At 41.7% G+C, this 13,313-nt stretch overlaps 1 protein-coding gene across 4 annotated transcripts in view; it reads right to left on the reverse strand.

The window, feature by feature from the left end:
* Positions 1-13,313, reverse strand: part of MAP9 (microtubule associated protein 9) — a 173,076-nt gene that overhangs the window by 130,855 nt on the left and 28,908 nt on the right. For all 4 annotated transcript variants that reach the window (XM_077477091.1, XM_077477088.1, XM_077477089.1 and 1 more), the window contains exon 5: positions 11,549-11,742. In XM_077477091.1, coding sequence (XP_077333217.1) covers positions 11,549-11,742 — 194 coding nt within the window. The remainder of the gene's footprint in view (positions 1-11,548; positions 11,743-13,313) is intronic.

Raw genomic sequence — 13,313 nt, forward strand, 5'->3', positions numbered from 1 at the left:
GGAAAATAAACTGCACTTTACCTGTCTGGCAGCTGAACTTTATTTGAAGTATACACAAGTAAAGTTTGTTCATACCACTATACTGCAGTATGCTGTGTTGCACTGCTGTACAGATGCGATTCAGTAAGGTTCTGCATGCCTGCATCTATCGCAGCTCCAGTACAAAGAGGACACACGGAAAACAATTCACCACACGTACTGTGAATTGGCCCTGATAAAATAAAATTTACTATATTTACTAATCTGATTATCTGGTGGCCTTGCAAATTGATCAACCAGCAGGCACAAAACACATATACAGTATGTTGCATACTGTTATTATGCCCTTTCCACATTTGTGACCATACTGTAAGGACATTTAGTATTGTGTAGAATTCCAGTTAAAAAAGTTCTAAAGCAAAATTACAAACCTATTCATGTCTGTCTAATTTATCTCTTCTGGAACTATTTATTTTACTTTAAAATGTCCTTGATAAGCTTATATAACTATTTCTAAACATGTACCTTTTTATTTTGCGTATGTAAGAAAGGTTTTTTGCTAAATATTGTGTTCTCCTTTCTATTATTCTACAGTTATTAATACTGATGCCAATCTATTCTTTGCTGATTGCTGTATGCAAAAGGCCAAGTGCATCTGAGTCATGATTGGAATGGTTGTAATTGCGATGACCTATCACGTTATAATAGAAAACAAATCCTTCTAAATCTGAAGAGTTCCTAGTATTCAGATTTTGTTATCTATATAAAGGATGTCAACCTATTAACGGTAAAGTACATCTTCTAGATGTGAATCATTATCTTCTGTCCCCAGTCATGTACACACCGCTTCAGTTTAACATACTTCAAAGTTCTCAAAGTCTATGATAAATGCCAAAAGGCCTTTTTCAAATCAAATATAAAGATGTAGTCTGAAACAAGTGGTGAACCAAATCCAGTTTTGGAAACTGTCAGATTCTGAACTGAACTCTGAAAGTTGTGCCCAAAATAAGGCTGGCAGATCACTAGACACTGGTATTGCCTGTGGTTATCCTGCAACTGATCTTTTCTCTATAGAGAGACAGCCATTTTGAAAGAGACAGGGTTTTGTATTTATACGTCAGAGCCCCCAGGAAGAACAGTGTGCAGCACAATTGTGACACAATTGTGACACCACCAAAACACACTCTAATCTCCTCATACTAGGCAGAGGCAGCAGCGCCTTAAATCTAATGCCCCATACACACGGTCGGACATTCAGACAACAAAATTCATCAGATTTTTTCAGATGGATTTTGGCCCAAACTTGTCTTGCATATATACGGTCCGACAAAGTTATCGGAAAATCTGATCGGTCAGAATGCAGTGACGTAGAATGCGTACGACGGGACTATAAAGAGGGCAGTAGCCAATAGCTTTCGTCTCGTAATTTATTCTGAGCATGCGTGGCACTTTGTCCGTCAGAATTGTCTACACACGATCGGAATTGAAATGATCGGATTTTGTTGTCAGAAAATTTTGTGTGTCGGAAATTCGGTCTGATGGAGCCCACACGATCGGATTTTCCGACAACAAGATCCGATCGCACATTTTCCGTCAGAAAGTCTGACCGTGTGTACAGGGCATAACACTGCAGATATACAGCTATAGTGGGGAAAATACTGTATTTATTGGCGTATAACGCTCATTTTTTCACCATGAAAATCGGGTGCAAATAGCGTGTGCATGTTATGCGTCAATACTTTAATTTTAGCTGCCTCGGAGGTGACAGGGAGGGGGGCGGGCTGTCGGATTACATACAGTGAGATCTCCTAAAAAACAAGCAAGATCTTGCGAGCTACCATGTAAAGATCTAAAAGATAACGAAATGAATTAAAGGACAGCTGTTAACATAGATCACATCCCATATGCTTGTGCCAATACAGTAAATAAACCAATAACATGCTGCACTATCCAAATGTGATCATGTGGTAATCACACGTGTCCTAGTACTAATTGACTTCAGCTAAAATATAATAAAACAAAGTAAAAAATGTTGTTGTGCGATTAATAAATGTGCATGTCATGCAATCCTATATACTACTGACAATGACAACCTATGTGTATACACACAGCTTCATTATGCATGTAAATCAATCCTATGCAATTCAAAATTGTGATCTTATGTGATAATTCCAGTGACAGCCTGTATATCTATACAAGACTCTAAATAAAGTTCATATACATAAAATAATATGATCAAAATACAAAAAAAATTTTAATGTGTTGAAAGTGCCCTTGTGCAAAATTCATGCATTAATGTGTCTAAAAAAACAACCTATAAAGACCATTCCTTATTAATCCATTCTTCTGATTCACATAACGGGTGATATAACAGGTGCTCATGTCCACTGTTGTGCTCCCCTTAAGTATATTCGCTCACCGTAGAGCATGTGACCTTGCACCTAAGCTTGGTCAAAACACGCTTTTAAACCACTTGTGGGTTTATTGGCAGCATTCAGATCCTTGGATGGTTGTTTGCACATATGTCCATATAGAAAACAGAAGAAACTGAATAGTGTGATACAGTTTTATAAATTTATTAAAATACAATCTTCCCTATGCCAGGGTACTCAAAAAGGACAAACATTTCACTCACATTTCATAGGTGCTCAAGCGCACCATTCTATTCATGCCAGAAAAATGTAAAAACTCTGTATTGGTGTATCTTCCCCTTGCACTGAGAACACTCCACTGTCCAGTCACCCCCTCAACGTTTATCGATACCGGGAATTGTTGCATCTTCCTCAGGGGGAATTCTATTGGACGGTTGAGATGTCAATCATTTTATAGTGTCATCGCGCCCATTTTTTGAAGATCGTGGACACGCTAGTGTTTATTATATACTCGCGGACATTTTCTGATGGATCAGAGCGCTCATTGTTACCTATACCATGAGTATATAATAAACACTAGAGTGTCCGCGATCTTCAAGAAAATGGCTGCGATGACACTATAAAATGATTGACATATCAACCGTCCAATAGAATTCCCCCTGAGGAAGATACGTAATTTCCCGGTATCGACACGCGTTGGGGAGGTGACAGGACCATGTTTGAGACAGTGGAGTGTTCTCAGTGCAGAAGAGGATACACCAATACAGTGTTTTTACATTTCCTGGCATTAATGGAATGGTGCGCTTGAGCACCTATGAAATAGGAGTACCCTGGCATAGGGAAGATTGTATTTTAATAAATTTATAAAACTGTATCACACTATTCAGTTTCTTCTTTTCTATATGGACATATGTGCACGCAATCATCCAAGGATCTGAATGCTGCCAATAAACCCACAAGTGGTTTAAAAGCGTGTTTTGACCAAGCTTAGGTGCAAGGTCACATGCTCTACGGTGAGCGAATATACCTAAGAGGGAGCACAAGAGTGGACATGAGCACCTGTTATATCACCCGTTATGTGAATCAGAAGAATGGATTAATAAGGAATGGTCTTTATAGGTTGTTTTTTTAGACACATTAATGCATGAATTTTGCACAAGGGCACTTTCAACACATTAAAATTTTTTTTGTATTTTGATCATATTATTTTATGCATATGAACTTTATTTAGAGTCTTGTATAGATATACAGGCTGTCACTGGAATTCTCGCATAAGATCGCAATTTTTAATCACATAGGGTAGCTTTATATATTGCAATTTTTTGGGAAAAATACACTTTAATTAATTTTAAAAATTGCGCACGCTTGTGGTAGGAGACAAACTACATTACTTAAAAATTTCCATAGGCTTTAAACACCTTTACAGGTTAGGTGTTTAGAGTTACAATGGAGGTCTAGTGCTAGAATTATTGCTCTCGGTCACATGTGTGGTGCGAATACCGTTTAGTTATACAAGTGCGACTTACGTATATGTTTTGGGATGGGGGCGCCTTACATTTTTCTTTTTTTTCCTTATTTATTTTACATTTTATTTTTAATCACTTTTATTGCTATCACAAGGAATGTAAACATCCCTGGTAATAGAAATAAGGATGACAGCTCCTCTTTATGGAGAGATCTGGTGTCAAAAAGACCCCAAAAAAGATCAAAATAATTATATATATATTATACCTATGCCCCATACTGTAATGGATTGTACTATCAAAAATGGCATTTTATCCCACATACAAGATACCACCCAATAGTCACTAACTAAGGTGGTTTTAAAAGTGCGCTACTGTCAAGATGGTAAATTACACTTACCAGGTATTATATGCTCTCTATCTGCATGTGTAAGTAGTGGAGTTTTTCATTCCGACCCTTTTGTCTATGACAGCCTTTCCCAACCTTTTTACTCCAAAGGAACACTTGCAATAGTTTTCAGGTCTCAGGGAAACCCTGCTAAGATTATTCTATCGGTGACCATTGAGAAAATGCCCCTTACGTTGGTGGTAGTCAGTAGGAAGAATGCCCGCACCTACAGAGGTGGTCGGAAAGCCACCCTTGGAGTCATGCCGCAAGCGATGTTGGACCTAGAACTATGCAGGCACCATCACATGGGAGGTCAGTTAGCCACAACTCAAGGAACCCAAAGTAACTTCTGGAGGAGCTCTAGGGTTCCACAAAAATTTGCTTGGGAATAAGTGGTCTATAATCTGGTGATCTGGAATGCACCCAGTGATGATGCCTGGACACTCTCCTTGTTCACATATAGATACCTAATGTAGAGAAAATGCCAGGACTAAGACATTTTTCAATGACCACATATCAAAGTTAAATGTGCCTTGGAAGTTTGAATATGATTTTGAAAGGAAGCAGAAAGAGAGAGATAGAGGTTATACACCACAGACGTGAGAAAATACACTTCTGTTGCCCTCCTACAGTTTCCTTTATACAGCATTGTGTGCTGCACAGAATTACACAGGTAATGTCATATTGTGCTAGTATACACCTCATACTAGCACATAACGACAGACTTACCATAAAACTAAGCCCTCGAGAGGTGCGCTGTCCCCACTGCCAGGGTTTCCATCTTTACTCTGTCTTCTTTACAGGTTTGCAGGCTTTGGCTGTTTGAATAGCCAAGCTGCAATTTCTTCATTCCTGCAAGGGAGTCACAGCTAAGGATGAGCTCAGGCGTGTTCGCATGGACCACATGCAGAGCCCGCCAGGAAGCCGGCGCAGCGCTGCGCTAATCACAGGCAGTGAGACATTGCCCGATGTGCGGCTGCAGAGATCGGGCAATGTCTCACTGCCTGTGATTAGCGCAGAGCTGCGCCGACTTCCTGGCGGGCTCTAAACGTGGTCCACGTGAACGCGCCATAGCTCATCCCTAGTCACAGCCACGGCACAGAGCTCTGAATGGGTGGAACTGTCCATTCGGAGAGCAGCACGCATGAGCTGGTGTCGTCACTGGCTGCTACTAAAGAAAATATTTCTTAAACAGTACACATTTAGGAGATATTTACTGTAGCTACAGGTAAGCCTTATTATACGCTTACCTGTAGTGAAAAATCAAAAAGCTGACTTTACTACTGCTTTAATCAGTATAACTGGATCGTCCAAACAGTTCAACACACAGCATTTATTGCCAACAGGCCTACATATCAAGAAGACTTGACCATTTCAGAGAGCAGCTTGTAGCACCTTACACATGAAACCGGTGTCGAGGGGGGCCTGAACATCCACCTGGCACAACCTAACAAACAGTAATGCAAACAGAGGCTGAGGTTTCAGTCTTGCAAATCTGAGAAACGGATGCCTGATGCTGAAAAGCCCATAAAACAGTAACATATCCAGTAGTGTGCGCATTAACGGGGAAGGGAGGCACCCTATCTTTCAGACTTTAATTGTAATTTGGCTGATACAAATATCTTCAGGCCGGCCATGTGACTCCCGGCTGCTCTCCTATTCCGATTCAGGGCTACAGTGGGAAGCAACCAGCACAGCTGATATCAGAGGGAGATCTCGGCCCCTCCCATTGTAGCCCTGGCCGGGAGTCACATGACGTGCCTGAAGATATCGGGGGGGGCTATTTAGAGCCATCGATTTCAATAAACACTTAGCCCTTGTACACACGGTCAGAGATTCAGTCGGAATGTGTCCTATCGGACCGTTTTGTCAGATATTCCGACTGTGTGTGGTCTGCATCGGACTGTTTCCATCGGAATATCCGACGGACCAACTTTTCCAACTTGCCGGTAAAATTTTCCGACCAAATGCTCTGATCGGACATACTCCGATCATGTGTAGCCTACTCCGACGGACAAAGTGCCACGCATGCTCAGATCAAATTCCTAGACCAAAGCTATTGGCTACTAGCCTGAACGTAGTCCCGTCGTAAAGAAATAACGTCATCACGTTATGTACAATCGGATTTTCCGACAACTTAGTCCGACCGTCTGTATGCAACATCACTTCCGGACCTCTTCCGGAATTAATCCGTTAGAATTACTCCGACAGATTTGGTTGTCGGAATCTCCGACCGTGTGTACAAGGGCTTACACTGTGTGTTATCGCTGGATAAAAGGAGAGGGGCAGGCAGTGAAAGGGGTTTCTTAAGGTTACAAACACTTCAGGGACCCAATTAAAGAGACCCTGGGATGAGCAGGCAGGAGTGCACAGCATCAACAAGGGTAACCATGGTATCCTTGATCATTCTGAGATTTCATAATTTGCCACAGATTCAGCAGATGCATTAGGAAGGAGCTCCAGCGATCCTGCTTTTAATCTTGCACCATCTGTGCATCTGCTGGCCTGGGGAGCATTCCTAATCCAATAGATTGTTCATCTGCCTCCCCTGCACCGATCCTGACCTGTATTTTTGAGTCTGCCTTGCTGGATAAATCTGGCTGTTTGCCATCTTACAGCCTTCTGTGCTGACGGCGGCCAGCTTTATATACCCGGACCAGCAAAAAGGACATAGAAAGTGTCGGCGGCCATCTTGCTACACCCTGGACAGAAAAAAGGACATAAAATTCTACTAACTTTAAGACTTTTAAACTTTTTTTCTAAACTTTTTTTTACTTTAACTCTTTAGCTTTTCAAACGGACAGCTCCTCCCGATGTTACCCAGGTTGGCCCAGCCCGCAGTACCCGTTGGCCGCTACCTGTTCCACCACACAACAGATCACCACCACGCCAACTCTGCTCCAGGACAGAGCCCGCGTGACGCCGTTGCACCTCGAGCCACTCACTTCATAACACGCACCCCAGAGCACTCTCCCATGAGGTGTGCCATCAATTATTCAGTTGAGACTCTCTGCAGCCTAAGGAATACTGCTACAACATTACCAACCACCACCCAAACAATACTATGAAAAGAACAACTTTTAAAAAGAAAATTTAAAGCCATCCAAAACAGGGATACACCACATTCAGGACAACACTTATCATGTGCTCTGATCAACACTAGATCAGCAGTCAAGCACAAACACAAAATTCATGATTTTATCACTCAACACAACACAGACTGTCTCTTCATCACAGAAAGCTGGCTAACACCTGACTGTAACACCATTCTGGCAGAGTTAGTGCCTGAGAACTACCGAATCCTTACTGAGCACAGAGTCGGTCAAAGAGGAGGTGGCCTAGCAGTGATCTACAAATCTTACCTCACGTTCACAAAACCAACTTTACAGAGCTCACTGCCCTTCATGGAAACACTCACAATTCAATGTCAAACAACACCCCAAGACACCATTCACATACTACTGTGCTACAGACCACCGGGACCAAAGACACACTTCCTTGCACCTTTTATCGAATTTATCTCTACATACACCTTGAAAACCAAACATCTCCTGCTACTTGGAGACTTTAATCTCTGGGCAAACTCCTCCCAGGACTCAATCGCTACTGCTTGCATCAACCAACTGGAAGCACTAGGCCTGCAGCAACTGATAAATGCTCCCACGCATGCTTCTGGCCATACCCTCAACCTCATCTTCAAACAAAACATTGATATTAACACACTTGATAACATGCCTTTGCCTTGGACTGACCACCATGTGATCAAATTCAAAATATACATCACTTACCAAATACCAACACACTCAACGACAATACACTGGACAAGATCACAGAAGAAACTATACTCACAACTCTTCAAAACGTCACTATCTAACAAAAAAGCAGTGTTAACCCAAAACTACTCAACTGAAGACACACTCAACTCCCTTAACACAGCATCACAGGCAGTAGACATAGTTGCACCAATACGCAGAGCACCCACCTGCAAAAACAATTTGGGCTGGTTCAATGACTCTATTACATCACTGAAACAAGAACGCAGAAGAGCTGAAGGCATGGAGATGGAACACAACAATGGAAAACCACACAAATTAAAAAGCACTCACCAAAAGATACCACAAAGCCATCTTCATAGCAAAAAAATAACATTTCTCTAAAACCATCTCAAAACTCATAAACCGCCTCGAGCACTCTTCAAACTAGTCGCCCAGACTATGAACCCCACCTGTTTAGAGTCTCCAACAAACGAAACACAAGAATTCTGCAATGAGTTATCCGATTTTTTCATTGACAAAATCGCAACCATTCAGGAAATAATTCAGCAGAATATAGCAAGTAACCCCACTTGGCCAGAACAAGAAGACAAAAACCACACAAAGATTCTACAACCACGAGATTTACTCTGGTCCCAATCACCATTGACACCACCAAAACTATCATCAGAAACCTCCGAGACAGCACATCGCCAAACGGCATTATTCCCACAAAACTCCTGAAAGAATGTACCAACATCTTGGCACCTATAATAACATACCTCATAAACCAGTCATTTAAAGAAGGAATCATCCCAACCCCCCTCAAGCAAGGCACAATACAATCAAACCCCTCCTAAAGAAGCCTAACCTCGATCCCAAAGACCCAAACAACCACAGACCTGTCAAAAGCCTCAACACCTTCTCCAAAATTATCGAGAAAGCAGTAGTACAACAGCTAAAACTCCATCTGGACATTCATAAACTCTTGGACCCACTACAATCTGGTTTCCGCCCTGGCCACGAGACAGAAACTGCACTCCTCAAAATCTGGGATGACACCCTCAAAGCAGCAAATGACGGAGAATCGTGTCTCCTGGTGCTGCTGGACTTCAGTGCAGTGTTCCACACAGTAGACCACAAAACCCTGCTCACTCGTCTCACAGAAGTAGCTGGAGTTGCAGACTCAGACTTACCCTGGTTCGCATCCTTCCTAGAGAACTGATCTCAGAATGGGAAACTAGGAGCTTTCACTTCAGAAGCATAAAAAATTAAATGCGGAGTCCCTCAAGGATCATCCCTGTCACCCATGCTCTTTAACATCTATCTCCGCCCACTCTTCAAAATCATCAGTAACCAGGACCTACTGTATCACTCCTACACGGATGACATCCAACGCTACCTACGCATCACCAACAAAAAAGACCAATACCAGGCACTGGAAAACTGTCTCTCATAGATCAACGATTGGATGACGGAGAGCTCCCTTAAACTCAACGGATCCAAAACAGGACTCCACGCAAACTGAAACAAAAACCCTGGCATGATGTCCACACCACTCACCATCCTCAGACAACCCATCACCCCCAGCACTAAAGTCAAAAGCCTCGGAGTCATCTTTGACTCAAACATGACGATGGATGCAGAAATAGGATCAGTAGTCAGCCCCACAATACCTATGCGACAAAATAAAGCACTACGCCCCAGGTCGCACTCTCCGGTCAACTAACCAGAACTTCCTGCACATCCCCAAGACCCGTTTTAAATTAAAAGGCGAATGAAGGTTCGCAGTCCAAGGACCATGGCTATGGAATGCTCTACCCACGGACATCCGCTCGGAAGAAAACTATTTCAGGAAGAATCTCAAGACCCATCTCTTCTGAAAACCCAGACAGACACTGGCGGCAAAAGCGCCCCGAGGTGATTTAGTTTGCATATGTAGCGCTATACAAGTTATTCATTAACTCATTCATTCATCTTGAAACCAAAAGGATCATGACTGTGACCCCTGCTCTCTGTGGAAGAAAATGTCTGTCTGGATAAAAAAAAAAAAAAAAAAGGGAGTAGAGATAGCAAGTCCATCTGACCCCTTTTCCTTGAACATCCTTGAAAAATATCGGCCCCAGTGGGGCCCTTAAGACCCCCACAGCTGTAGAGAAGGAGGGTATGTCGCTAGTCTAAAGTCTGCCTAGAAAGAGGAAGAAGCAGGCTTCACAGCTGCAAAAACCCAATGGGAAAAAAAGAGGCAGTACAGTGCGCCTGGTTCACGCAGGGACCCTAGGCACCACAGAGAGGGATGTGCGCAGGCTATTAGAAAAAAAATGGAATAACATTTTAAGTAACCCCAGCTCTCCTGACCTTCTGCAGCAACTGCCAGAAGGGTGGATGGTAGCTCCCACACAACCCAAAAAGGGAAGAGAATAAAGAGTCACCTCGAGCTGAATGATTAAAGAACTTCTGACTTTTACTCACGATAGGAGTTCTAGTAAGCAGGAATAACAGGGGATATACCCCTCCTAGTTTCGTTCTTCGCAATGATCATAGGCATTTTCAGGGACACGATTCTGCTGCAGGCAGACCCCGGCCCTGGAACTGTAAAGCACTCTGCAGCAAATTCCATATATTGTGCTACATGCCAAGAGAAGCACCTGCAGCAGGTTGCAAAGCATGGCAACAGCTTTACAGGCCAGTTCCACACGTATGCCCCCCCCAAGGCTTTACCAAACAGCCAACTAATCAAGAAGCTGCATTAAAAGCTACAGTGGTTATGGCGCAGTAGGAATATTGATAAAAGAATTATCTTGGTGCAATATTATTATTCAGACAGAGAGAGCAACTTCCAAAGTAAAAAAGGTAAGCTAGTAAAAAAAAAAAAATGGAGGCTTGTTGGGAATGCAAGGGGTTATCCAGGGGGACATTTCTGCAGCCTTCTTTTTTTGCCAGTACCTGCTTATTTGATGGTAGCTGCATATAACCCAATGATAACAGAGCCTGCGCCCCGTATTGTACGATGAAATAGGTCTCCCTCAAACTGGCAATATTCATTCAGATACTGAACAGGAAAAATGGAAAATCAGGTCATATAGTGAATACATCTTTCAACCAATCAACCACAAACATATATCCAACACTGTACTCCAGCATGATCCAGAAATAATCCTCTGGTGCCAAATTAGGAGAATTTAAAAGATTTGGTCCCATGCATGCATGCATGCATGAAAAGTCTTGCCAGTGTCACAGCCCTAAAAGGTGTAAATACTAGATATAACTAAATGACATATAAATTATAAATGGAATTACAAGCAATGTCAATTAATACAAATGTATTAAAATCACTATACACAGTATAACTAAAAGCATAACCATAAAATAAAATCATTATTTTTCTGAGTTATGCCAAGAAAGGATTTTCTAGCACTCATGATATGTAAATAGTTCTCATCTAATACCTACAGTGGTGAACTTCATATTGAAGCCAGGGACCATTTGTTATGGCTGCAGGCTTTCAAGTCCAATGTTGAAAATGGAAATGGTTTTAATTAAAGCATTTTCTGCAGTCAGAAAGACACACGCAGTTGTGAGAAGTGTAATTACCTCTGGGCTATGTCTCTCAGAAAAGGACTGTGTTTCAGAAGCAGAAACTTTATCATTTAGTCTTGTTAGAGAAGATGGAGCAGAGACTAATGCCGTTTTATTCATGGTGTGTTTGCCCTCAGTCTTTTCTCTGTTCCTGTCCTGTGGAGTTGGTTTAAAGTCTCCATCCACTGTAGAAAAAACAGAACCTGGAGCTATACAAAAAAGAGAAATAAATTATTCAAGACCATGAAACCACAAATGGGAATTAATACGATTTTTTTTACTTTTTAAAAGCAAGAATAGTGTAATTTGTTCAATTATATTTTTGGATGTCATGATAATGCTAGCTGTAGCTCTTAGACCTATAAGGTTCAATATTGTATTGACCTGATGTGCTTTGGAATTACTCTGCTGCCACCTAGTGAACAGAAATAATTACAACACATTAGCAGCTTATCTGGATTTCTGATGGTCACGACTAACATAGCAAACTGTATCGTGCATTTTTTGAAATACAGAATTATTATAAAAGTTTTTAGTAGTTTTAGATTTTTTTCCTTAAAGTGGTCCTGAACAAAAAAAGAAAAAAAAAAAAAAAAAAAGGGCATACAGAGGGCAAAGGGCTAAACATCTGCATCGCTTGTAGGGTTCCTGTAGCTGGTCTCTCCCCTATTATTGACTTGTTATGCACGGTGTCTGTGTGTGGAGGTGATGACCATCTTGATAGAAGCAGGATTTTGCATGCTTATGTCACAGATCTGCTCCCCCTTTACCTAGTGATCTCGTAGCTAAGCGAGGAATATGCAAGAACAAGTAACAGGGGTGTGGGAAGCACAGATATACAGAATGAATTAAAGGAGTTGTAAACCCTCACAGTTTTTCACCTTAATGCATTCTATGTATTAGCCACTTAAGGACTGGAAGATTTGCCCCCTTAAAGTGGTTGTAAACCCTTACAACCAACTTTGACCTATAGGTAAGCCTAGATTAAGGCTTACCTGTAGGTCCAAGAAATATCTCCTAAACCTATACCGTTTAGGAGATATTTACCCGAAGACAGCCACCACGGTGCGCAGGCGCACTGGGGCAGGCCTCAGATCGCGGCGATATGCCGCGAGTGTCGGCTCCCGCGCGCAAGCGCGGGAGTGACGTCATCGCGGCTCCGGCGAATCACAGCGCCGGAGCTGCCAGACCCGGAAGTTGCTCCAGGATCCATGACAGCGGCGAAGAGGAAGACGGAGGACCACTTCGGGGGCTTCGTTCACAGGTAAGTTATTCATAATGATCTAGTATGCTATGCAGGATTTTTTTTAAAAGGGTTTACAACCACTTTAATGACCAGGCCATTTTTGTGATACGGCCCTGCGTCACTTTAACTGAAAATTGCGTGTTTCGGGGCGACGCTGTACCCAAACAAAATTGATGTCCTTTTTTTCCCCACAAATATAGCTTTCTTTTGGTGGTACTTTATCATCTCTGTGTTTTTTATTTTTTGCGCTATAAACAAAACAAGACAATTTTGAAAAAAAACCTATATCTTTTTTCTCTAATAAATAAAAAATAAAAAAATAAATAAAAAAACACAACTAATTTCTTCATCACTTTAGGCCAATATGTATTCTTCTACATATTTTTGGTAAAAAAAAAAAATAAAAAAATCACAATAAGCGTATTTTGGTTGGTTTGTGCAAAGGTTATAGCGTCTACAAAATAAGGAATGGATTTATGGCATTTTTATTATTAATTTTTTTTTGTTACTAGTAATGGTGGTGATCAGCGTTTT

This window comes from Lithobates pipiens, unplaced genomic scaffold (genome assembly GCF_037356315.1).
Source record: "Lithobates pipiens isolate NorthernLeopardFrog02 unplaced genomic scaffold, aLitPip1_a1.2 Scaffold_13, whole genome shotgun sequence".
Lineage (NCBI taxonomy): Eukaryota > Metazoa > Chordata > Amphibia > Anura > Ranidae > Lithobates > Lithobates pipiens.